Here is a 27602-nt window from a genome sequence, read left to right as displayed (position 1 = left end):
CATCCATCCATCCATCCATCCATCCATCCGTCTATCCATTCATCCATCTATTCATCCATTCATTCACTCAAAACATTTACTAATTATCTATTATCTACAGGATACTAGGCAAGGTGCCAGGGAGTGGGGAGAGATGAGAGAAATAAACAAAGATTCTTAATCTATAATCCCCTGCCCTAATAGAGTTTATAGTCCAGTCAAGTGATATAGGCCATATGCAAATGACCATAATGCAAAATAATACAGTTCAATGCTGGAAGGAACTTTTTGAGGGGGGGGATAGCAAGGAAGAATATGGGATTTATAGACAGATGACCTTGTTTCAATTGCTGGGTCCAACAATTAGAAGCTGTGTGACTTTGAGAAGCCATAATCTGGAGCCATCTTCCCTTTCCGGACTTCATGTAGTCTATATACCAAGTGTAAGAATCACCTCAACTTTCTGGGTTTCAGTTTCCTTTTTTATAAAATGGGGGGTTGTTTACCTAGAGGACCTTTATGGTGCCTTTTGATCTATGACCCCAATAGACGTGTGTGCCATGCAAGGTCTAATAAAGAAATGGAGAAGAATCAAGGAGGACTTCATGGATGAAGTGTCATTCTAAATGGGCTTTAAACAATAAGTAGGGTTACTGGAAATTCGAATCCATCAATAATGTTTTAACTTTTCATGCCATGTCCAAGGATCCACATACATGCATAAAAACAACGGAAAGATGGACAAGCTAAACGCCAAACAAAAGCAATGACAATCACGAAGACTTAAGATGAGTAGGAATTCAGCCATGAGGGGAGAGTGGAGACTCCAGGAGTAGTGAAGACTCTAAGGAGAGGGTAAAGACCGGGAGAGCTTGGGGGCAAGTCAATGTGCTTGGTGGATAGTGCATGGTGCTGATGAATTCCTATTTGGAATACAGAATACATGAAGTGGGGGAGGGATGATATAAAGCAAGTCTGGAAAGATGGTAAAATGGTGTCAGTCATGGGCATAGTCCTGAATACCAGACACAGAATTGAAGTTTATTCTGTGGACGATGGGAAGCTGCTGAGGATTTTTGAGTAGCCTTTCATGGTAGGTTAAACTGATAGTACAATTAGTTAAGGCTGTTTTAAAGGAAAAAGAGAGTGGCGGGTGGGTTGATATTGTTTGTTCCTTTTTCTCCAAGAGGACTATGACATTAAGGAGGTGATGCCATGACATGCAAGTGAAGTCACCAGCCTCACTTCTTCTCTGGAGCCATCTGGGTCCTGTGGCCTGATATTCATCAAGATGGAGATGGCAGTGGATGTGGGAGTGGGAGTGCGAAGATCCCCAGGAGAATATTCTTGAATAAAATACATAGTATTATGAAGGAAGCATCAATATATTTTTTAAAACATCTAAGGCTTTATAATTTGCCCTATGTCACATGAGGGAGCAAATGTCAGGATTCAAACACAGGTCTTCTGCCTCCAAATGCTGCATTCTTTGTACCAGAGGATACCAACCTCTCATAGCACACTTTTGTTCTTATCCCAGAGCACTAGACCTTACCCACACTCTAAACAATTTTCTCAGGAATGGTTGATGTTCATCCCAAGGAGAATAAGCTAAGAAATGAGGAATACCTGGTACAAATTCATTCATTCCTCCCATGGGGAAAACCACTCTGCAAGTACAAAGGACGGCATGGTGTGCTATAGTCCCTCATTCCAGATAGAAAGTATCTGGGGAGGAGGTAGAATGTAAGTTTCTTGAGATCAGAGGCTTCTTTCCATTTTGTCTTTGTAGCTGCAATATTCCCAATGCCTTGCACACAGTGAATGTTTAATAAAAGCTCATGGAATTGATGTGAATTGAATTGAGCTGCTGTTTATCCCTACTGGAAATCTGTTCATCACCTCCATCTCATGCTGGAAATATAACACGGCCACTTCTCCGATGTTGGCATTGTGGTCAGTCATCACTGCCCCAGGTGGCCATGATCATCTTCAGGGGAGCAAGGGGCTATAAAGGGTCATGTGGAAACCATTACTCTTTCCTGTTTGAGAGTGCTATCAAGGAATGGGTGCGAGCCCTTTCTGTTGCCTGAAGTGGGGCTCTCCCATTTGGGGGAAACGTATGTAATTGTAACTTCCACCTGTAACTGGGCACCTAGACTCTGGTTCTTGATAGCAGAATGGCACTTCATGAATAGATGCTAGATTGGGGGTGAGAAGATCTGAACTGGAACCTTGGGCAAGGCAAGTCACTTAATATTCCTAGACCTCAGTGTCCTCATTTGTAAAATGAGGGGATTTGACTAGCTGCCCTCTGACGTCTTTTCTAGATCTATTGTTCTAAACCATGTAAACACTTCTGGACCTCAGTTTCCTCATCTCTAAAATGAGGGGGCTGGAACAGATGACTTCTTAGGATACTCAGAAAGAGCCTTTGGGAACTGAAGGCTGTATTGCTAAAACAACTTTAAAGAGTGGGGAGCAATTTCTGCTACTCGGTTAATTTCTTGGTCTTCCTTCATTCAGTCCTAATATAACTAACAGCCTCTGGAGAAAGGATTGATAAGAAAGCCAGACCACCCTCCCAGCCAAGTGCATTGACGGGAACCCTGCCATCTGCTCTTTGCCACTCGTAGTCCTGATTTACAATCTCATTATACTTTAAAGAAAGCGAGCAAGCAGGCAAACCCAAACCAGAAGCCAAACAAAAGAGCGCTGGTGCCTCCTTAAAGCGTCCCTCTGGCAGGCTGCTTGCTTAATCATACAACTACCCTTCAGCGATCCACATGGGTGTGCCCTCACTCTCACGTCCCTCCTTCATCAAAACTGCAAGTAAACTTCCGAAACTCTCTCACTCCTGGACCGACTCATCAGACTCAGACGTGTTCTTCGGTGCCTTTGTCTTAGCAGCTCGGGCTGGGGAACCTCTGAGTTTGTTTATAGAGAAAGAGAGAGAACCCCAGGGAAGAAAATGGACAAGTCCTGGAGTCGTACAATTTGGGGATTATTCTTGGTGCAGCTGAGCCTGGCCCAGATCGGTGAGTGGATTATGAATGAAAGAAAATTTTAGGGTATTTGTTCAGTGTGGACAGACTGCGCCTGGGGGAACAGGGGCTGCTGCTAGCTTCTGGAGGCAGGGGATCTCCTCCTCCGCTGCTGCCTTCTTCCACCCCACCTTGCTGCCTTCCACCTCCTCCTCACCTCTACACATCATCCAAATGCCTACCCCAAAATATCTTTGCCTAAAGTTTGGTCCTTTGTTAGTAACTTGTGGGAATGAAGAAGTCAGAAGTTTTCTATGTTTGTCTCCTCTGAATGAGTGAATACAAGGGGCTGGGAGAGGGAAAAATAAAAGTTGAGGGTTTTAACTCCGTTGTTTCAGATTTCCTGGTAGAAAGAATCTCTCTCTCTCTCTCTCTCTCTCTCTCTCTCTCTCTCTCTCTCTCTCTCTCTCTCTCTCTCTCTCTCTCTCTCTCTGTCTCTCTGTCTTCCTTTCTCTCCATCCTTCTCTTTCTTGTTTTTTTAAGTTCGCCTTCGAGACTCTGGGAAACAAGAGATCGGTCCCAAAGCCTGGGCATCATCTCATCCCCTGTACACTCAGACCACATGGTATAAGGGAACTGACTAACTGTCTTTGTGGAATCCCCTAGCCTGCCTGGAGTTGAGTAAGAAGCCCATTGCTGAGGCTGGGCAGGGCTGGGCAGGGTTGGGCAGGGCTGGGCTGCAGTAGCAGGCTCAGATATGCCCAGGGCAGAAGAAGCTCCAAGTAGACTTCAGAAAGCCCAGTTGAAGACTCCCCAAGAAGTTTTCCCTGCCTGCTGGATCCTCCACTGATCTTACCTGCCCCTGAATTATTAAAGGATTTTTTGTTGTTGTTCTACCAGGTCTCAAATGATGTCACATAATCTTGTATTAATCTCTAACTAGATCCTAGCTTAAGATTGGGAGCATATTTTGGAGTCATTCATGGGAATATTGGCCCATAGAATTAGATCAAGAAAGATTCCTGGAGCCCTCAGTACCCTCATTTTACAGAAGTGGAAACTTCTATTTAAGGCTAGAAGGAACCTCCAGGGTCATGGAACTCATCATTCTCATTATGGAAGTCCCCCTTCTTATTACATAGAAGTGAGGTTCAGAGAGTTAAATGACTCGAACCCATATCTTCTGAGCCCCCTTGTCCTGCACCCTCCACCCCAAAAGACACATAGAACACATTTTCCATTACCTGTTTAGTGAAAAATGAGTTTCCTTTGCATATCCTGTACAGAATGTGGGCACCTCAAGTACCCTCCATACAGTAGGTGGTTAATAAATGCTTATTACATTGGCTAGGGTTGGGACTAACCAGGAAACTGAGGGCATTGGGGAGGGATGTGAGAGCATACTCTTAAGTAGGCTGCAGTAAATAATTCCTTCCAGCAACCCAAGTCCCTGGGGGAGCTGAAATCTGTTCCTCCCCACTCCCCCTTCCCCCACCTCCCCCTAGCTGTCTATAAGTCCTAGCTCTTAGAAACTCCACGGTAGCTTCAGAAGAGTGAGTGTTTTCGGGAAACTGGAAACAGACTGGTGGTCTCTTCCTGAGCTTCCCAGGAAGAGAAATGGTCTAGGGGAGGGGGTGGAAGCAGAAAATCAATGAGAGTCGGCAGCATGCCAGCGCTCACCGACTGTTTCAGACCTGGGGCCCTGTAACTTTCCTGACCGAGAGGGCTGTAGAGGACACATCTTATGGGGCCTGGTGCCTCCTTGGCCCAAGGAGGGGCTTGGCTTTGGGACAGGCATGGCAGTGGAGCCCTGTCTTTAGTCTCTAGGAGGGGCTGGGAGCTTGGTAGGAATGGGAGGTGGGGTTCTTCCCCAGGGCGGGTTTTCTTTGTCTCTCCTGGCCTCAGTAGATAATTACAGAGACCATTGGCTTATCACTAGCTAAATTAATTTCCCCTTTCAAGAAGTGCCAACAGTGTCATTAAACATAACCCTGCTGAGGATTCAATTCAAGGAGTATTTATTAAGGACCTTCCCGGCTCTGGGCTGCGCTGTGGGGCCAGGGAAAGTAGAACTACAACAGCTGTCATTGTAATCCATTCTCCCAGCAACCTTGGGAGGTAGGTAGCCTGGCTTACTGAATGCAGAGTCAGGAAAGACTTGAGCTCAAACTTTGCCTCGTACCCTGACTAGCTGTGTGACTCTAGGCAAATCACTTAACCTCTCTGGGCCTCTAATGAATGAACAGAAGGGGTTGGACTTGGGGACCTTTAAGATGTTTTTCTAACTCTAAATCTTTGATTCTCATTTCACGGATGAGGAAACCAAATTGGTTGAGCAGTTAAGTGTGCCTGAGGCCACAGAGAGTAAGCAGCAGATCCGGGACTTCTCAGGCTACATTCTGAGGTCTTTCTTTTGTATTACAAAGTTTAAAAAAGAAATCTGCTTTGGAGGAACTTATTATCTAATTGGGGAGACAGAATTTGTACCCAATGGAGGCAGCATGGCCTTGTGATTAGAGATCCAGCTTTGGAGTAGGGAAGATCAGGTCCCATTGGTTTTGCAACTTTGGGTAAGTCAACCTCTGTGAGCCTCAGTTTCCTCTAAAAATGAGGAAGCTGGTCTAGATAATCTCCAAAATCCCTTCCAACTGTAACTCCTATGGTCTACAACCCACTTAGAAGTTAATTTAAGACATTAGGTAATTAAGCAGTGGATTATGTGTTTTAGACAGAAGTCCTAGGAATTCAGTGACCATAGAGATTGGTGTGAGCTGGGGCATCCCTCCTTGATGGAGGAGGTGGCCCTTGATTTGGACTCTGAGGAGCTGTGAGCTCTGGGGAGGGTAGATCAATCCATCAGCAAGCATTTATAGAGCAGTCCATCCACCAGGCAAGGTACTAAGACAAATATGAAAGTCCCTACCCTTCAGGGAAGGAAGCAAACAACATGACTATGGGAGAAAACAACATGTCCTTGTTTAAGTTAATGAAAAATTGATACTTTGTACAAATAATCTGCACCAAATTCTGGTGGATATTCATGGGGCACAAAAGGAAAATGTTCATGGTGGAGAAGGCCCTTGAGCTGAACTTTGAAGGCTACTGACTATGACTACTGAGTCAGGGAAGAGGAGGGGGTGCATTCCAAGGATGGTGGACAGCCCGGGCAAAGGCATGGGTGTGAAGATGTGGACATAGCCCTTGTGGCTGCTCTGAAAAGTGTATGAAGAGGAGTGATGGGTAGCTTTATCTTGAAGATCAGATAGCAACCCCTTACTTACTTACTTGTATCTTAGGAAGATGAACATTTTGAATTTCCCAACTGGCTCTATGGGAGTTCTTTAATAACTTTGCACAGTATTAAACTGTAGCTCAAAGCATCTTGACTCCAATTGTCTTTATCATAAACCCAGGGATACTTATTAAGTACCCAAGATAGGCTAAGCCTGGGCAGTAACACTAAAAATGTCCACTAACTTGCCTGGAGGCTTGCCTCTTCTCATATGGGCTCTCCTCTCTTTTTTTTACAGTTCATTTTGGGTGGGGTGATTCACATGATGAAATCAATAGCTGCTCTCGTCCCCGTTGTCCTGACTTTCATGTGCTTATAAAGTTCTTTGGAAAGGAGGTGAGATTGAGGAAAGGAGGAGACCCCAGGAGGGGAATGAAGTCAGGGGAGAAGAGTGAATGGGGAGAATGAGAATTCTACTTTGCTCTCTTTTAAAGAAAGGAACTTGGAAGCACTTGGAAAGGGATGGCGTTTGGGGAAACAAGTCAGAAATAAGGAGGTAGCATATGGGCCAGAGGGGAGAAGCTGAGTAACTTAAGTACAGGCTATGGTTTAAGGAGACAGAAAGAAGAACTGGAAGAAGCACGTGAAACTAGAATTGGTTAGGGCACCTACTTCCAGGCTGGTGTTTTAGGTTTTGTTTCTGGGGAAATGTTACCTGGATAGTGCTCAGAGTATGGGGATCTGATACTTTCTGGGGATGATCTCATAGCCCAAGAGAATCCACGGATTCTGTTGTTGCAATTCTTTTGGGTGTCTGGTGCAAAGCGCTTTGGGTAATGTCTTCCCTTGTGATTAGACTGAGGAAGAAAAGTCCTTGGGTGCTGGTGGTATTTCATTTACTGTTTTTTTCATTCATTCTACTCATTCAGTATTTACTGAGCCATAATTGTGTGCAAGGTATCATGGGAATGGCTGTTTTCGGTAAGCAACTTTTAAATAAGCCCCAAGAGGGGAACTTGCTGAGAAATTATTTCCCTTCCCAGTCATGAAACCAATCCAACCTCAGAAGCACTTATGAGGTATCTATTGTGCGCAACATGCTAGCCAGGGATGCTTAGTTTTGGACTGGATTTGTCATCTCACTGGTGTGGGGAAGCTACCCTCACTATGCAGTTATCACAGTCTTAGAGAGATGCCTGGGGACACTGAAGGGTGAAATCATTTGCCCATAATTATATCACTAAGTGTATCTGAAGGCTTCAATCCTGGCTTCCCTGACGCTAGAGCTTCCCTGCTGGTCACTGCTTTGCTGCTGCTTGGGAGATATTAAGGCTGAAAAGAAAAACATCCCTATACAGGCACTGGACCTATGATTTATTTTTGTAAAGAGAAATCGAAGGGGAAGAACCCCCTTTTACTTATTTAGGTCGACAACTTGTCTGCTAGTTAAAAGTCTTAGCCAAGGCCATATAACCATTAAGTTACAGAGGACAGATGACCTCTGATCTTCCTCTCTAGTCATGATGCCGTACTATCTCTGGATAGAGCCCATTTTCTATTGGACTGGCCCTCAGGAGGCTGAGTACCTGGAAATGAGCTGGAGGGAAATCAGTGTTGCTTGTCTGAGGATCTGGGCTTCAGTTTGCTGAGATGCCAACGGAATGAATAAAACCACTTATGAAAGTCCAGCTACCCTGCTACACATCTCATCCCTCCTTGTAGGGGGCAAATGAAAGAGCTGATGAGAGACGGTTGAGCTCTGGGCCATGGAAGGCAGTGACTTCTTCCAGAGCTCTCTGAGACTGACCAGAGAATCATTTCAGATGGTTCTGCCACAGAAAATCGGTCAGGTCACATGTTTGGGGAAGGAGCGAGCTGTAAGTATTAAGCATTCACCAGCTCACCCTGTGGCCCCAACCAGGGTAATCCATAAATCCTTTCTCTCTAATCTCTCAAGGAACCAGGGCAGCCTGACTAAGGTAGGAAGTTTGCTTCGTGAATGTAGGGGATTCCAGTGGAATTCCTGATTCTTCCCCTCTCTCTCTGGCAAATACTTTTTTCTTCTTAGTTTCTGTCAGCTCTGACAGGGGAGTTGGATTTATGTGACATTGACCCACATCAGTAACCCCTTTCTGCCTCCCCAGTCCCAGTAGAACAACTTTATTTTGGGGGGAAGCTGAAATAGGAGGTGGTATTTCTTTCACCCCAAAAGGATGTTTCAAGGAACTGACCCTGTCCTGTTCTTGAGATGGGAAGGTCAGGGTGAGCTTGACCCCCACTCATTTCTCCCCCTCCAGTGATCCTACATCCAGTCTGCCTGACCCTTGCAGTCTGTGTGTGTGTGTAGGGTGGAGAGTCAGGGAGGGGAGCAGTAAATTCAGCCACAGCTGGGTTTCCTTGCTTCCTCTTCCTCTTTCTCCTCCTCCCCTTAACCCCCTCTAGAGCCCTGGAAGGAGAGCAGGTCTTGTGAAAGAAACAGTAGAATAATGAGCAGATGGTGCTGGTCAAGGAGTTATTTTTAGAAGGAATCTCTTCTGTGTCAGAGAAGTTCTGGGACTTTGATATGAACTGGAATATTCATGACTCAGTTTCCTTGTGTGCCCTCGCCTGAATGGAAGGAGAAGAGGGAGTGTGGGGAGAGAGAGGGTGAATGAATAAATGAATGAATGAATGAATGTTAGATTAATCATATAGTGCTCAGAATGTTACTCATCAGGCCCAGGGCTTGAGTCCTGGAAAAGCTGCATGGAAAACTTTATAACTCTGGGAGCAGGTTTTAGCAAGTCATCCCCCCCTGACTGAAGTTCCCTAACTTTTGTGGGTCATTGGCATTTAGGAGAGGTCCTGTTCAACCCTCTCATTGTACAAATGGAGAAGGAAGCTGACTTGTTCAAGCTCACCTGGCTCATTAAGGGTGGAGCTGGGTGGGACTCAGGCCCTTGAGGGAGATGGATGAGTGGAATACATAGGGTATTTTTCTGAGAGAAAGAAACTAGAATTCTCTGGTAATTCTCCCCCTACCTCCAGGGTCATAGATGCAGAGCTAGGTCAGGTCCAGCCCCCTCACCTTACACAGGGGAAACTGAGGTCGAGGGACTTTCCCAAAGTTATATAACTAGCAAGGGCCTGATGCAGGACTAGACCCAGGTCTATCCTGATTCTAAGCTCGGTGGCTCCATACTGGCTCTCTCCAAAACTCAAGGCCAGAGATATATGAGGATTCAGTCCAACATTTCATACTGGGCCCATCGATGAGGAAGGGGTGGGGCAGGGAGGCACATCCACATGTTCAGGCTGCCAAGAGCAAAGAGACTGTCTGCTATAGTGGATAGAGCTGGACTTGGCCTCAAGAAGACCTGAGTTCAAAAAGTCTCAGATTTTGAGTCTGGCTTGTACAGTCCCTTCATTTTTCAGTTGGGGAAACTGATGCTAAGGGAAATAAAGTGATGTGGCCAAATTCACCCAAAATAGCAAAATCAGAGGTGCTGAATTAGAACCCAGGACCTCTGACTCCAGAGCCAAGGTTCCCCCTTCCCCCCCAGTTTTATTATTTGGGATCTGGCCACATAGCTCATTCTCGCTTGTCTTATAATTATTTAAGTGTGTGTGTGTGTGTGTGTGTGTGTGTGTGTGTGTGTGTGTGTGTGTGTGAGAGAGAGAGAGAGAGAGAGACAGAGAGACAGAGAGAGACAGAGAGACAGAGACAGAGACAGAGAGAGATCCCTTCCAGAAACATGCTTAATGCTGTGCAAATGACTAAAATCACTCTCAGTCTTAGTTTCCTTATTTTCTTTGCCAGATAAATGAGGCATTGGGCCCAGAGTCAGGATGATCTGAGTTCAAATCCAACCTCAGCCACATAGCTGTGTGACCCTGAGCAAGTCACTTAATCTCTTTCTGACCTCAGTTTCCCCAACTGCAAAATGGGGAAGACAACAGGACCTACCTCCCAGGTTGTTATGAAGATGAAATGAAATAAGATTTGTAAAGCACTAAGCACAATGCCTGGCGTTCAGTAGGAGTTTAACAAATGCTCATTCACCACCACTCCCTTCTAACATGGAGATAATAACTGTCTATGTCACAGGGCTGGTGAGGAGGAGCAATGAAGACAGCCCATGTAAAGTATTTTGTGAAACTTTAAAGCTGTATAGAAGAGCCTTTATTTTGGGGGGCTGCTAGGTGGTACAGTGGATAGAGCATGGAGCCTGGAATCAGGAAGACTCATCTTCCTGGAATTCAAATCTGACCTCAGACGCTCACTAGCTGGGTGATCCTGGGCAAGTCACTTCACCCTGTCTGCTTCAGTTTCCTCTTCTGCAAAATGAGCTGGAGGAAATAGCAAACCAATCCAGTATCTTTGCCAAGAAAACCTCACAGAGGGGTCACGGTTGAAAATGACTGAACAACATCAGCTTGATTTCACAGGACCTTTGCCGCTGCCATTTGAATTTCTCTGCTCTGAGGCACGCTTGCTCAGTTCCAAATTGCCCCATGGTTGGACCCCATCTGTCTTGTGAGTTGGGTCAGGGAAAGGGTTTTCTTCTCATTATCAGCACATAAAGGAGGATGGCTATCAGGTGGGAAGGATGGGCCATGGGAAGCTCATTTCCCTGAGGTTTCAGACTCATTGGTATCTGCTGGGTCCCCCCCTTCGAAGACAAAACTCTACCAGACACGTGGGCAGCTGGGCTCCTTACAGATGCTTCTTCTGCAACATTTCCGGATGAATCTCAGGGAGGGTGGGGAGAGGTTGAGTCATTTAAGGAAGTGATTTGCAAACCAGAGGCTTACAAAGCCCTTCTAGATTTTTTTGGGTTTGTCCCAGATGTGCTTTTGAGAAGGTCATTATAGAATCACAGATCAGAGGTTAGAAAGGCCCTTGGAGGCCATGGAGTATAACCCCTTCACTTCACAGATGAGGAAATTGAGACCTAATGGAGCTGGGAAGCAAATCCTGGTCCGTTCCAAATCAAGATCTCTTTCCAATTTGTTTTTGTTAAGTAAAGCTGATTGCAAGACTTTCCAGGTGAAGGAAATGACTTAATTTCAGTGGAATCATTACATTTATTTACGATTACTTTTTGGCAAGAGGCAGGTTACACTGGGATGTAGGGGCATTGTCCCCTCTCTCCTGTCCTTTCTTTGTGTTACCTTTGCTTGGAGATCTTCAGGTGGTATTTATTTCCTAGAATAAAAGCTCGCATCTTTTTCTTTGTCTATTTGGGTTTTTTCTCCTTATTGTTATGACCCATCAAAGAGAATACTGGGCTTTTTGTTTTTCCACAAATGGAGGTGTGTCTTTCTTTTATGTTGTGTGGCTGGAGAGTGGATTTATAGAATGAGGGGAAGGAAAAACATGTAATTGGAGTTTCCTCACATGAATAGGTTTGGGCAACTTATTCACTGCAGACAAGGACTGGAAAGGAGAGTTGGCTGTGTGGATCTGGAGGTGGGGGTGGGGAAAGAACAATTTTGTGTTTTTTGTCTATAATTTCAACCCTGGGGACCTGGATGCAAGAAAGAGGTCCCTGCCCCACCTAGGCACAAAATCAGCACTTAATATATGGCTATTGATTGACTGATTGATCTAGAACCAGAAGGAACTCTCTTATTTTGTAGATGAGGAAATGGGTGCCCACATAGGTTAAACGACTTAGCCAAGGTCATGAAGCTGAGCTGGAATTAGGGTTGGGGTCCTTTGGAAGCAGCATGGCACAGTACAAAGAACTGTGATTGTAGTTTCAAACTCCTGGATTCTAATCCCTGTGTGACTTTGGACACACAAGTTATTCTTCTTCCCTGAGCCTCCCTTTCCTCAGTTGTAAAATGGACTAGTCTATTTCGCCTCTAAGGCTTCTTTGAGCTTTAAGTCTGTGATATTCTGGCTCCAAATTCAGTAGTGGTAATAATGCCAGCAGTGGTAATAGTACCAGTAGTGGTAATTAATAATACCAGCAGTGGTAATAATACCAGTAGTGATAACTAGTGATACCAGTAGCGGTAAATATACCGGTAGTGGTATATTAATAATACCACCTTTGGTATTATGAATTACTAGTAGTGGTAATAGTTCCAGTAGTAGTAATAATATTATTACCACTAAAACAGTCTTTTCTCATTGGTACTATTGATCTCCTGGGTCAAAGGTGGAGGGGAAGCTCCTCTGTCTTTACATTTGGTCAACATCAGAACTCTTACCTTTAAAGTTCTCTAAGAAGTTCTTCAAGTCCTGGGACTTCTTCCTTGCTGAGATTGACAGGTGGGGGAAGGAGAGCTTTGAGACTTACAAACTCTTGGAATGAGGTGCTGCTCTTGACAGATTGAGACCCCTACAAGGGATCTGATGGGAAAAGAACTTGTCACCTGAGAGATAGCACAGCATAATGGTTAGAATGTTGGACTCAGTGTCAGAAAGACCCAGGCTCAAATTGCTGTGTGGCCCTGGGAAAATCTCTTAACCTCTCTGGTCTTTAATCTCCTCATTTGTAAATTGAGAGGGGTTGACTTGATGACCTCTAAGGTCATCTTAGATATTTGGGAGTCGACCTGGCACTGAGGTCCTTGGCGTAATTGAGTGAGTCAAATATCTACTCATCCATCCTTATTCCAAAGAATGCCTTGGGAGGTAGCAGATACCTCCTTTCCAATTTGTGTGGCTCCCTTCATTCATTAGAACACAAGTTCCCTGCGGGAAGGGACAGGTTTTTTTTTGTTTGTTTGTTTTTTGCCTTCCTGTTCCTAAACTTAGCACAGTTCCTGGAACATAGTAATTTCCATCAGCACATAGTAAGCCCATGCTTGTTTGACTAATTAATTCTGTTGAACCCCATTCTAATCCACGATTAAGAAAACTCAGATGCTGTGGGATCCATTCTTGTTCTCTGACCAATAATTTAAAAAAAAAAATAAAGGCTAAGAGATGGTTTTAGTTCAGGCCTCCAATGTCCTTACTCCGCTTTGTAATGCACTTGAAATTGATGAGTATATCCAGCCCCTACACGGACCTTGGATCTGAGGATTGAAGCAGATCTAAACACCACACCAAAAGTTATCTGAGCTGGGGATTGTCCCTTGCACCCTGGTATTACAAGCACATGGGCAATCCTGGAGCCCGGTCACCACTGAGAGGAAGTCAGACTTGGTTCATAGAATCCACACAGGTGCCGGTGAGATTCAGGGAGTCATGTTGTTGGAGGGGCAGAAAGTCAGAAAATTACAGAAACAACTGTCGGGGGGACCATCTTCCCCTGGAGTATTGCCTCTGGTAGTTATGTCAAGGGACAATCTGAGGGTGATCACCGTCACATTCAATGATGTCAAGCCCAGAGATTCTGAGACCCCCTCAAACATTCCTTAGCCAACCTTTGGGGATCTACTTAATTAATTCATTTAAATGCTTCTTGAAACTTTTGATGTTGACAACCAACTCTTGGAATCTTGAGGTCCATTTATTATGCCCTTGTGAAAGGCAGGACTTGGAATCATATAATAGAAAATTTAGAGCTAGAATGGACCACCTACTTCATTTTGCTGATGAAGAGACTTTATTGTCTCTGAAATGGTCTCTTGGAAACTTGGATGGGAGTCTCCCACTTGTCATCGTTTGGTTATTTGTCCAATTTCTTCTATAAATTTCCTGACCTTCATCTTTTTGAGAGAAGCTTATGTCTCGTGAAATTTCTGTAACCATCACAGCACCTTAGCAAATTGCCTGGCCCCCTTTTCTTATATATTTGCTGTTTACATTAAGTAGTTTGCTAAATACATAGCTGAGGCAGCTAAGTAGTGTAGTGAACAGAACACCGGACCCAGAGTCAGGAAGATTTGAGCTCAAACATAGCCTCAAATCCTTATCAGTTGGGTGACCCTGGGCAAGTCTCTTCATCTCTGTTTGCTTCAGCTTTCTTATCTGTAAAATGGGGATAATAATAACACCTTCCTCCCAGGGCTGCTGTGAGGATCTAATGAGATGATAATTGTAAAGTGCTTGGCATATAGTAAGGACTATATAAACATTAGCTATCATCATTATTATTATTATTAAATGAATGAGTGCTATTATTTTGGATAAGATATGGCTCTGGGTGATAATACAATGACATCAATCTGGAACTTTTTGAATGGCTGGACCTAAAGAATAGTTATGAATGATTCATCAACAACTTGAAAGGAGGTCTCTAATGGAATGCCTCAGGGATCTGTGGTAGATTCTGTGCTGTTTAATATTTTTATCAAAGACATGGATATAGGTATGAGATAGTAGAGGAGGAGGTGAGCACATATATTGGATAACTGAGTCAGGACCAAAAAAAAGATTTTGACAAGCTAGGACATGGTTCTGAACCCAATAAAATGAACTTCAGTAAGAACGATAGGGTATTATGCTTGGGTTTAAAAAATCAAGTTATCACTGAGAGAGGTCTGACTCTAGAGCATCTCATCAGATAGAGAACTGTGTGAGTTTCAGTGGGACTGAAAGTCAGTAGAATGTTGGAGCAACCAAAAAGTTAATGTGGGCTTTGTCTCCACTGACAGTCAAAGCTTCCAGGAATCATGAGATTCCTGTTGTCATCTACCCTGGTAGGAGCACACATGGAGTGCTGTGCTTATATCTGGGCACTCCATTTTAGCAAGGTGTTTGAATAATTGGAATGTGTCCATAGGAGGACAATTAGGAGAGTAAAAGACCTCGAATTCTTTCCATATGACTGCCCAGTGACAGGCCATTTAGTTTGGAGAAGAGAAGATTTGGGCATCGAAGCGGGAGAATGTGATGGCTTTCTTAAAGTACATGATGAAATGTCACAGTGATTAGACTCATTCTAAGGACAAGACTGGGAGCAGTAGACACGAAGGGACCATCAGGATGGATGGTGGATGTAGGGAAGATGAAACATGCCAATAGGCATATTTAATAAGAAAATGCTTCCTAACTATTGTCCTCCAAAAAATGAAGTGGGATTCCTTGGGAGGTAATGAATCTCCCCACTGGAGGCCTTCCTTTAATGGCTGGATGATCGCTTGGCTGGTCAATTATATGTGACAGTCAATAAATTCCAATAATGTTCTATTGTCTCGAGGATCCAATATAAAATCCTGTTTGACATTTCATAACCTGGCCTTTTCCTATACTGTGCTGCTGGTAATTCTACCAAACATGGTAACTCAGGTTCTAGTCCAGCCTTCCTGGATGGTGAGTGAAAAACCTTATCATTCTGGTCATCTGCTTTGTCAGACTTGCCAACCTCAGGAAACATATAATGGGCTGGAGAAAACCCAAAGAAAGCCAACTTCAATGGGATGGAGATACTATCATAAGAAGATAAACTGAACATGTTAGGAGTCTTTGATCTGAAAACAAAAAGAGATAAAAGTCACAGAAGATGTGGATAGGATGAACATGGATGTGTTCACCAAATCCCAGAATTCTATTTCATTCATTCATTCACATTGAATAACAGAATTGAGTCCAGTCAGTCCATCAAGTGGGCTAAACATAAAGTCAAGTTAACATGCATTGATAAGCCAGGCACTTCACTAAACTCTAGAGATATCAAGAGAAGCAAAAAACCATTCTCTGTTCTCCAGAAGCCCATATTCTAATGAAGCAGAAAATAGGCAAACTGCGTATGATCAAGATATTTACAGGATAAATTGTGGAACAATAAGCTAATCAAAAAATGAAATGGGCTTCCTTGAGACATAGAGGACAGATGATAATATTAAAGGGGATTGGGAAAAGCTTCGAGTAGAAGGTGAGATTTTAGCTGGGAATTCAAGGACACAAGAAAGCCAAGGGGTGAAGAGAAGGGAGGAGAGCATTCCAGATACCAGGGCTTTGCAAGTCAGTGAAAATAATCTCTTTATACCTTAATTTCCTCATCTGTAAAATGAGAGGGGTTAGTTTCAAAGACCTCTAGGATTCTTTTCAACTCTTAGTCTGTGATTCTTTGAAAGAGCAAGAAAGCTGGGGCTGGTTGTTTGGGTTGGGAATCTGTCAGGCTTTGGGAATGGTTACCAGACTTGAGCGGAGATTCCCCTCCCCCCCCCACCCCCATAATCCCATAGTAACTCCTGTTTTCCTTTCTTCAGCTTTCTAGCCAGTCAGTCAACAATCATTTTGAAATTGCTTACTATGTACCAGGCACTCGATAGACAGAGGAAGGAAAAAATGATTTACAATCTTAAAGACAAGGGCCAGAAGGATTTAAGATGCGAAGCAGAAAAAAACTAGATCCTCTGTCCCTTTTCTGACCTCCTTCTAGGCATCCACCCAAAGTCCTTAGCCGGAATACAGGCCATCCTGGGTGTGCCCATTTCATGCCCTTCAGGGATCTGCTGACGGGGGTGGGGGGGTGGGGGGGGTGGCGGTTCAAATGGGTCACCTCATGAGCTTAGTTTGTGCTTCCGGTTCAGTGCCCTCAGCTCCTAATGAAGGAAACTAGGGGTCACACCCAAGTACCACCAGCTGTTTACTCTGGTCCATCATGGAATGTTGTGTGGCTCAGAGAAGGGGGAATCTCCTCAGTCTCTGAATCACTGAGTAGTCTAATAGCGACATGAACATGCATTCGGAATTAGAGGATGTGGGTTTGAAGCTTGTGATACCAGTAGAGGCCCTTGGAAGGGTCCCATTTTACTGGCATGGGGAGGGAACAACACATGTTCAGATAGATTGCAGAATTCAGGGAACATCAAAGTTGGCCAGTTTTGGCTAGAGTAAGGGAGTATGATGGAAAATATCTGGCAATATAGAATAGGGATAGATTGTGAAGAGCTTGGATGTCAGACAAATGACTTTGCATTTTCTCCTAGAGGTGGTAATGAGACTCTGGGGCTTCTAAAGAGGGGGCCTATTTCATTTGCCTAAATTAAAGCATTTGGTCAAACCTGTGCTTTAGGAATTATTTCTTGGCCTCAGTTTCCTCATCTATAAAATAAGCGAGCAGAACCAGATGACCTCCAAGGTCCTGGATCTAAATCCATGAACTCATTTCTACTGTGTATCAGATAATCTTCCTATCCTTACTTACTCATGGAAGGTTATTGAAGATCACTTAAGTATGTGAACTTAGGTCCATGACATAATATCTCACGTCTCAGTTTGTTCATCTGTAAATTGAAGTGGTTGGACTCAATGATTCCTGAAATCCCTTCCAGTTCTGTTAATCTGAAAATCAGCTTCCTCATCTGTAAATTGAGAGGGTTGGACTATGTTAGCTTAGGGCTTTAAGGGTCCCTGAGATCCCTTGTATCATACTTAGTTATTTACATCTGGACTCCTTCATTAGAACGTAATAAACTCCTTGAAGACAAGGTTGACTGGCCTTTTTTTATATACTGAACACTTAGCACTGTACCTGGCTTTAATAATTTAATTTAATAAGTACTTAATAATTCCTTGTTGACTGACATATTAGTCATGTGACCTTGGGCATGTCATTGTGTGAATATCTCTCTCAACTGTCCAAGAAAACTTCCTATGAAGGCTGATGATTCTTAAAGTGTGAAAACCGGAGGAAATTATTGTGGGATACACCAATAAGTACAGAGCTAGGATGAGAAGCAGGCTGTCAATACTGAGTCTAATCAGGAGAACCGTGATTCCCTTTCTCTTTATCGTTTCTCCCCAACTATAAACTACAGAAAAATGAAATGAAGTGGAAAGAACACTGGCTTTGGAATTCAAATCCTGGCTCTGCTATTTAACACTTGAATGTCCATGGGTGAACCACCTCACCCTCCTGGGACTGTTTCCTCCTCTGTAATCTGAGGGGGTTGGGCTCCATGCTGTCTGACTTCTCTTCCATCTCTGATTCCTATGATTTTGTGTTTTACCCATGGAGGACATAGGGAGGGGGTTGATACGAGCATAATTAGCTAATGTCAGTGTTGGCTTTGAAGATGAAAGGGGTGTAAACATGTTAATTAAACTCTTATCTGGACTTGCAAACTCCTGTTCTCAGTTGCCACAGAGGTCCCCTCTTGGCCTCCAAAGTTTGTACAGAGGTTTCAGGTCATAAATTGATCCTAATGACAATATTGGCGTGGGGTAGGTTCTATCCTTTAAACTCTGGGCTGGTGATAAGCAGCCCATGGATGGAGAGCTGGGCCTAAAGTCAGGAAGACTCATTTTCCTGAATTCAAATCTGGCCTCAGACACTTACTAGCTGTGATCCTGCACAAGTCACTTATCCCTGTTTGCCTCAATTCCTCTTCTGTAAAGTGAGCTGGAGAAGGAAATGACGAGCCACTACAGGATCTTTACCAATAAAACCCCAAACGGGGTCATGAAGAGTCGGACATGACTGAAATGAGTAAACAACAGCTCCTGAGTTCCATGCAACTCCTCTCTAAGAACCATGGTCAAGGCATTTGCAGATAAGGCAAAAGAAGGGCAGTGGTGGGAATGAAATGCTTCCCCCCAGACTCTTGGGGCAGCCTTGAGAGAAGAGACACAAGTCAAGACACACTGGTTGTAATCCTATCTCAAAAACTCTGCTCACTATGTATCTCTTAAGACTTTACCATCCTCTTGTGAGAAATATTGATATAATAATTCCTGTTTTCTCTGGCATGTGGCTGTCAGTGGTTATGGGACCCTGATAGGAAGCTCATTGGTGGAGTGGAGAGAATGCTAGATTTGGAGTTAGAAAGACCTGAGTTCTTGAGTCCCACCTCAAAGGCTGACTGTGGGTCCCTAGGCAAATACACCATTTCCTCGTTTGTAAAATTGTAAAGTTTTCCTCACTTGTAAAATTTGTAAAATTGAGAAAAAAATAGCACCAATGTCACTGGGTTGTTGTGAGGAACAAATGATGTAATGTATATAAAACCGTTTACAGACCTTAAAGTGCTCTATGTTGGCTCTTCTTAGTATGAACAACAATACAATTTTTCGGACCCTAGCAATATCTCCTAACTAGACAATAAGTTCCTTGAGGATAGGGACTATTTCTTATATGTCCCCTGGGATCCAGCCCAGTAAGTTCTTAAAAGATGCTCGTTGGACTACACTGCTTGGTCCCTATGTCTTTTTCCCTAGTAAGTCTGGTACCAGGACCAGTGACCTTACATATATAAGTGTGTATAATGAGGGTGATAATGGGGATGGTGGTGGTGATGATGATGATAATAATACCTTACATTTCTATAGGTCTTTCCCACATGTTATTTCAGTTGACCCTCACAATAACTCTATTATCTCCAAATTTATGGTGAGAAAACTCTCTTTGGGGAGAGTCATCCGCTTGCCCATGGTCTCAGCACTAGTAGGTGTCAGAGTAAGGTCTAGAATCCAAGTTTTGTTTCTGTTTTGATTTTTTTTCTCCCAGCCCATAAACTGGCTTGGTGTGATGGAAAGGGTATGAGAATGCCACCAAGTGATATTCTCAGTAGTGGCAACCCTCGCCTACATCTTTCCCTCATACTCTCAGATTGTCTCTAAATCACTGGAATGATATTCTTGAGGGTATGTATACATACTCTCATAATGCGCCTTTGGAGTACATATGCACTGATTCCCACAGCACGCCTTTCTTCCCTGGAGTTCTGCATATGGGCAAAGGCTCAGAGGTTCACAGATCTGGGGCTGGAAGCAGCCTCAAAAGCCATCTGGTTCACTCTTCTTATTTATAGACAAGCAAAGTACAGAACGTTGAGGGATTTGCCTAAGATCACAGCCAATAAATGTGGGTCGGATGTGGGGTTTGAACTCTGGTCTTCTGACTTCAAAGTCATTGCTCCACTGTACCAGAAAGGTTCAGCATTCAGAATCCAAAAGGCCCTGACATTCTTGACCAGGAATGCTTAACCTGGGAGGAGTGCTGTGGACTTGTTTTTAAAAATATTCTGAAAACTCTATTTCAATACAATTGATTTTCTTTGTAACCCTATGGATTTTATTCTGTGCTTTATTCACTGATTTATTTAGATATCATTTATTCCGAGAGAGGGACCGTAAGCTCCACCACACTGCCAGAGGGACCCATGACATAAAAAAGCTTCAGGGGCCCTGTGATCTAGACAATCCCATGAGACTAACCCAAGGGGAGAAGTGTTATCCATTGGAATAGACTAATAAGGGAGCTCTTCAAGGCTTCTCTGGCAGCTTTATGAAAGGGTAACTTTTGGATGTGTCTGAGATGGTTGGAGAGTGTGATAACCACTTTATTAAATGCTCCTTCACTCTCCACCTGTACTCTGGAGAAGGGGCCGATAGAACTTCCCCAGTTCTGGATGGTCTATGATTCAGTGTCAAATTCAGAGACAGTCAGACTCTATGCTCAAGAAACCCAGTCTGAAACCAGGGTGGGACAGTGGGGACTTTATCTCAGAGAACTCAAACTTAGAGGATGCTGCCATTCAGCAGGCACTGTGCAAGATACTGGGAGAATACAAATAGAAAACCAGACAGTTCTTGCCCTCATGGAACTAATATTCTACAGATTTAGATTCCATCCAGTTTAAAATAGATTGGTTTTTTCCTTTGTCATTCTTTCTCCATCTTTCTTCTGTCTGTAGTGATGATCTAAGAAATGGTGTCTTCCTGTTTTCTTGAAGAGGGCAGGCCAAGAAGTGACATTCTTTGTTAGATAGAGTACACTCCCTTTCCAAGCCGGGCATGAAAAGTGAAGAGACCTGTTCATCACTGAGGGAACAGGAGGGGACTTGGTCACGCTTGGAAAGACTCCTGGAGAGGGTGTTTTCAGTTGCTCTTTCATTGCAGGCATCATTCTTTTGCTTCCTGCTGGCAAGAAGCAAGGACACCCTTCCTTCCATGTGTATCTCTCTTGTGAACATGCCAAGGGCAGCCCTCTCTTTTTTTAATAGGTGCCTCCAGACAATCACCAGTCGTTGTCACTCAAAGAATAGGAAAGGACTCCTCTCTCTTTCTCTCTCTCCCTCTCCCTCTCCCTGTCCCTCTCCCTCCCTTGGTCCCTCCCTTCCTTCCTTCCTTCGTCCCTCCCTCCCTCCCTCCCTCTCTCTCTCTCTCTGTTTTCTCTTTCCTTATGGAGTACTAACTTGGCCAGAGAAGATCAACAGCCAGTTTTATAGCTGGCAGACATCTACTCTTTTAAGAAAACAAAAAGTTTTGGAAGATAAAGCTCCCTACTTTTTTTTTTTTAATGATCCTCTCAGGAGTCTTGGCTTATCTAGAGCTACTGAGTTCATGGTTGTCTCAGAGGCAGGGAATTAGAAATGTGGGGTTGAGTTTCCAGAGAACAGATTTTTCCATCCACTTCTAATGGGATTCTCTTAGGGTCTGGGAGCAGGGGTGCATGAGTAGTAGTGAGAGGCACTCTTATCTGCTGCAGCTCAGGTTCTAGGCTTAGGAGTAGGCTGCCTTGGAGGGAGGGTCCAGAGCGATGGAGCCCTGAAAGCTTTTCTCCTGGTTCTTCACTACCAGTTGCTCCCCTCCTCTCCCACCAATCCGTCTGAATGTGTTATCAGACCATAGATTTAGAATCCAAGGGGTTCTTACTATATACTGTCTTGTATTATGCCCCTCCTAAATGGAAAGGAATGGAAGGAGATTCCCTTATTTTACAGATAAGGAAACTGATACCCAGAGAAGTGACATCTCATGGGATCCTAGACTGATATAAAGAAACTGAGACCCAGAGACAAATTGACTTGCCTGGGGTCCAACAGGCAACAGAGTCAGAATTTGAACCGAGTCCTGTGATTCCACTTTCAACAACATTTCCACTGTGATTCTGCTGTACAGTTAAATTGCCTGCTGATGCATACTGAAGATCATTCTATTTCTGGGTCAAGTCTCAGCCAATGAGATCATGTTAAATTGAAGAATGGGGATGTGGGGAGGGGGAAGGGAAAGTTAGAGGGTCAGAGCTGTGACATCCTCACATGTTTATCCAAGCAACGGTTGCCAAGCGTTACAAGCAGCTCATGGATGTTTCATGAGCCACATTTTTTTTTTTTTTAACTACAGCAGCTGGTAGAAGAAAAAAGGAGGGAAAATCCCCTCGAGGTTCTGTCCTTACTTGTTCAATTATGGTAACTCAGCTCCACTGCGAGTCTGGGCAAATGTGTTCCTTCCTGCCTACGGCTGTCTAAGGGTGCGGGAGATGATGGGGCCTGTGACTCAGGGTGGCCATGGAGTCAGAGCTCTTAGGGTGGAAGGGACCTCAGGGACCATCTAGTTCAGCTCCTGTGTTTTACAGAGGAGGAAACTGAGGCCTAGGGAGTTTATAGGATTTGCTCAAGATCACATGGCTAGGAAATCTAAGAAAGACAAGGCAGTGCTTTGGGAAGTGTGCTGGATTGGGAGTCTGGGTTTGATTCTAGTATCTTCTCTGGGCCTCAGTTTCTACATATGTAAAATTCAAGGGTTGGACTTGGGTGGGGGGGGCTCTGAAGTCCCTTGTATCCCTGGGTCAGTGACCAGTGAGCCGCCCTGTGTTTCACAGAAGAAAAGTGAGGCTCAAAACCCAACTATGCTAGTTCTACTTGGGTAACGTTGGGCAAGTGGCTTCACTATTCTGGGGCTCACAGGATCACAGATTTAGGATGGAAAGGAGTCTGCCCAAGCTCACGCCCTGTTTCAGGGATAGAAGTCAGGTCTCTCAAGGAAAGGTCCAGGATGCCACTTTTCTTCCTTTGGCAAGGTGCCTTAAGGAACAGGAAGGATTCCTGGGGGATCATAGATCACTTTCCCCCAAAGGGGACCTGCTAGAGTTGAGGATTGTACTGCAAGTCTCACAAACTGTTTCACTGCTCCCTCTGCCCCTCTGGAGACTTTCCCAGGTTTCTAGAGGACTTTAAGCAGCCCCAACTACCTCCCTTCCTGGGAAGGGCTCTGGAGCTCAACTCCATGAGTGGAGCTGAAGTTTTTAGTTATAAATTGGGTGTTCCTGAGCTCAAGAGTGAACTCCTATTCCCGCCCCCTAATTAGCAAATTCCTTTCATAGCAAGACCCTTTTATAGCTTCTTAACAGCTCAAATATCTGCTCCATGGTAAGGCATTTCCAGTTGCTTGGTGTGGTCCTTGCCTTACTGAGTCCTGATGATGGAAGGTCATAGTTCCAATATGTGAGATCAATGGGTGTTTTATAAGTGTACACTTTTGTCTACCCCAGTCCAGTGTTTAATGTAGAAGTGTGCTAATGTGAGGACTTTGGGTGCAAGGTAGGATTGACAAAGGGCTTTTTACCATGTAAATACACTTTAAAACAGAGCTAGACCCTGGCCAGTTGTCTTGAGTGATACATCCAATGGGAAAAGGAAAGACAAAGGAAAGGATCCAAGGAAGAATCGTGGGTGGAGTGCTAGAAGGGACCTCAAATGGGGAAACTGAAGCCCAGAGTGTTACAGTCAAAAAAGTAATTTCCACATAAAGAAAAGGTCAATTAAATAAAAAGTCCACAATGGAAATCTACCACCCTGTTGTGGCAGAAACAACAGCACTGAATCTGGTGTCATCAGACCTGGGTTTGAGTTCTAGCTTTTCTATTTACAATCCTTTGGACCTGAAGCAGATCATTTCTCTTGACCTCAGTTTCCCCATCTGTAAAATGAGGGAGGTGTCCTCTCATCTCCAGAACTGGAGAACTTCCAAATTCTGGATCTCCTCTGTTGACACTTGTTCTTGAGTTCCCCTCTTTCTTGGGGTCTAAGAGCAGAGTAGAATGCTTTTGATGGTTTGAGTCATCTCCAGTGTTTCTCATGAAGGAATTGTTCAGAGTACCTGTCTCTGCCTTGCATGGGGCCCTCCAAGGAGACGCATGTCTGTTATCCAGGCTCTAGGTCCCCATTTAGAGAAGAGTCCATCTGGTACTGCTCAGCAGCTCTTCAAAGGGGAATTGCCTCATCGGTAAAGAATGGCCCAGTTGGCCCTGCCAATGCACAAGATTGCAGGGAGCACTGACACTGTTTATAGTAACTCAGTAAGACCCTCTCCAAGTCGATCTCAACTCACAGAAAATGGTCTCTCCTACACCCTCCCCCCACCCACTTCAGGCTGTAGAGTGGAGATTGGATTCTGTTTGCTGGAATGCACACATTATGGTGTCATCAGATCACAGAATGTTCCCAATTCTCCTGCCCGTTTGCTGGTCTTCTCATTTCCCCTTCATGGGCCTCTCTGCTCATATATGATGAATGAAGCATATTACTATCAGAAACCATGATATGGAAATGGAATCCTCCAAAAACTGGGGTGGGAGGGACTTATCTGGGTTTGTCTCATTGAACAATAACTCAAAAGGAGGAGTGGACAGGGGAGAGAAAGGGGGAAAGAGAGCTTGGAAAAGGAGGGAGGGAAAGAGAGAGAGGGAGAGGAGAGAGGGAGAGAGAGAATTGCCAAACGAGGATATTAAGACTAGGGTGGGGGAGCCTAGTGGACATTGTCTCTTGATCATAGCTAAGCATAGTGCCTGGCACTCAGTAGGGCTCTAACAGATGCTAGTTCAGTGACATGGAGGCCTAGAGCAGTGAAATTACTTGCCCAAGACCACACAGCTGGTTAGCAACCTCCAGGCCTCCTGATGTCTGCATCACTCTACCTTCTCAAAAGCCCCCACTTGGGAGAGATTCTTTAATGTTTTCAATGAACATACATTTATTGACTACTCTCTAGAACAGAGCCTGTCTTTTAGCCCAGTGACTGGCATACAGTAGGCACTTAATGCATGTTTATTGACTGCCTATAGCCAGTTCTTTATAAACTCTTAAGTTCTGGGTCCATGTTAGATATTTTGTCCTGAAACAGCACACTCCACTTTGGGATGAAGGGAGAAATTTTGCCTGACATCAAACCTGAATCTTCATCCTTGTATCTTATCTTTGCTCCTAGTTCTGCCCTCCTTTCCATATAAGAACTCTCCAAAGCACTTAAAGACAGCTTCTTATGCTTCCTCACCCTTGAGTTTCTTTTTCTTTTCCAATTTAATTATTCCAAGTTTCCTCAGTAGATCTTCCTCATATGTTACAAACTCAAGGACCATCCTGACTGCCCTCCCTAAAATGTGGTGGCCAGAACTCTCTATAGACTGCCAGATATGACCTGTCCTGGGCTGACCACAGCAGGCCTGGTGCTAAAGGCTGCAGCTCTTACTGCAAGCCAAGATCACTTTAGCTTTCCTGGCTCTGCATCACAGTATTGCCTCACGCCGGATTTACAGTCTAACAAAACCATCAGAGCTGTTTCAAACGAACTGCTCTCTCCCCCATTGTGTCCTAGTGGCTCAAACACTGGACTGTGGATCAGGAACATTTACTAGCTTTATGATGCTGAACCAATCTTTTCATTTCTTTGATTCTCAGTCTCCTCATCTGTACAATGGACATCATGGATTCTAAGGTGGCTCCCAGCTGTATGTTATATTCAGGGAGTACTGAACTAAGCTAGAGATGCATTTGACATAATGCATTCTCTGCTAGTTGATGTTCGAGGCACTTCCATATTTTCTTATGCTCCAGGCTCACCATTCTGAATGTCACTTATCATTTAGCACACTTTTTTAAATTATGGGTTATTTGGCTTCTAGAGCAAAGGGAATATATGTTGCTTCCCCAAAAAATGTTTGTGGGCATTCCTGGTCTTCACCATGAACTCACTGGAAGCCTATTATCACTGCAACAGAATCACCTCAGTTTTTTAGCAAGGCTAAAGAATGTCTGAGAATGGAGTAACTTGATAGTACGTTTCCCATTACTAGATGTGTTCAATCCATGGATAAGAACTTTGTAGAAGAGATTTGTACTTGGACAAGATGACTCCCCAGGTCTATTTCAACTCTTGGAATCTTTGGTTCTGTGGTTTCCAAACTGGTAAATACTGAGACCTGGATAGAACAAGTGTTCCTAGTCCCGGGCCATTTACATTTCTATGGTCCATAAAATTCATATCTATCATACTTCTAGGGAGAAAAATAGACCTTTTATTTTCTAAGGTGAAGTTTTATTCCAACCTGGTTAAGAAAGCCCAACATCCCTTTGCCAGGTTGTTGAGCCTATCATCATGCATAGGAAATAAACAGGGAGAGGACTCAATAGATGGAAGGTGGTTTGAGTTGGCCTCTTGCCCTGGGATTGCTACACTTTTTAAAATGGTAGGAAGTATAGAATTCAGAGGAATTCCTGTTTGCCTTCAACTGATCTCTGGCAGGTTACCTTTGCAAATGGCAGGAATAAACAAGACACGAGGGACTTGGGTAGCTATGGGGTTCCATTCATCTTGAAGAACATTTCTTGAAAGGCAAATACAATAGTATTTCTTCAACAATGTACAGTAGGGTCATTTGAGAGCCAGTCTCCTGGCCTTTAGACTCCTTGAATGAATGGGCTTTCCTTAGAAGCAGGAAGTTCCATCTGGCCAGTACCAGCTGGACACGAAATGGAAAAAAAAAAAAAGACTTTTGCTCAAGCCTGGGACTTGTGCTGAATGGAAACTCATCAAAAATGCATTCCCCTTGGGCTGGTATTTGAGGCATGTATTTGCTGCATCAGATGAGCTGTTGCAGAAGGAAGAGATATGAGCTACAAGCCCACTGTTAACTCTGTGAACATTGAATTTAGGCCGATCCCCCCAAATCTGCTGGTGGGTACCCCACACATCCCCCATTTCCCATGTAGTGCTCTTAAATATCTCATCACTTTAGATGTTCCCCAATAAGGCAGAAAGCTCATGGCCTGGGTTTGACCTCAGAGGAGTTGAATTCTAGTCATGCAATAAGCATTTATTATGCACCTACTGTATATGTCAGGCACTGTGTTAAGTGTTAGATATACAAAGAAATGCAGAAGGCAGTCCCTGCTGGTAAGGAACTCACATTCCTGGCACCCAAGTATAAAATGAAGATAATTCACTTCAAAAATTACTAAATACTTATTATACACAAGGCATATAGTACTTTGTCTTTGAGGACAAAAAAAAATGTTTCTCCCAGTGGGGAACTTATATTCCACTTGGGCCTCACCAGGGAACCATGAGGAAAGTGTTTTGGAAACTTCAGAGCATTGGACAAACCAGAGCTAGAACACAGCAGGGTACAATTGAGAAGGCTAGATTTTGACTTAGGGGTCTGGGGTTCAAACCCCGACTTTGCTGTTTGCTACCTGGATGACCTTGCCTGAGTCCTTTCTCAGTATCACTTAATTTCCTCATCTGTGAAAGCGAAAGGCCTGGCTTGGCTTGAAGGTCCCTTCTCATTCAAAATCTATGATCTTTTGGTCCTAGTAAGTAAGCCCCTCAGCCAAGACCTGACCCAACATCTTCCAACTGTGAGTCTAGTGTTCTTTCTACTGTTATATGGACTTTGTAGCTGTAGGGATTTGGGGCAGCTCTGTTTCCTGTAATGGAAGGATGAAAATCTCTCCCCAAATGAGAGTGACTCTAGGCTCTGTAAGGGATAATTTAGCTGCTAACTGCAAGGCTTTAG

General features: G+C 44.0%; 1 protein-coding gene across 12 annotated transcripts in view; it reads left to right on the top strand.

Annotated features, from left to right (window-relative positions):
• Positions 1–2691: 2691 nt before the first annotated feature.
• The window catches only part of CD44 (CD44 molecule (IN blood group)), a 90215-nt gene continuing 65304 nt past the window's right edge, over positions 2692–27602 (top strand). For 2 of the 12 annotated variants that reach the window (XM_072619157.1, XM_072619156.1), the window contains exon 1: positions 2693–3017. In XM_072619157.1, coding sequence (XP_072475258.1) covers positions 2951–3017 — 67 coding nt within the window. In that variant the 5' untranslated portion in view covers positions 2693–2950. Of the gene's footprint in view, positions 3018–27602 lie in introns of all 12 variants that reach the window. The other 10 variants (XM_072619161.1, XM_072619160.1, XM_072619162.1 and 7 more) reach the window with 8 other exon arrangements.

The sequence above is a fragment of the Notamacropus eugenii genome, chromosome 6 (genome assembly GCF_028372415.1).
Source record: "Notamacropus eugenii isolate mMacEug1 chromosome 6, mMacEug1.pri_v2, whole genome shotgun sequence".
In the NCBI taxonomy this organism is placed as follows: domain Eukaryota; kingdom Metazoa; phylum Chordata; class Mammalia; order Diprotodontia; family Macropodidae; genus Notamacropus; species Notamacropus eugenii.
The sequence above is the reverse complement of the archived record's forward strand: the minus strand, read 5'-3'. Positions and strand labels throughout refer to the sequence as shown.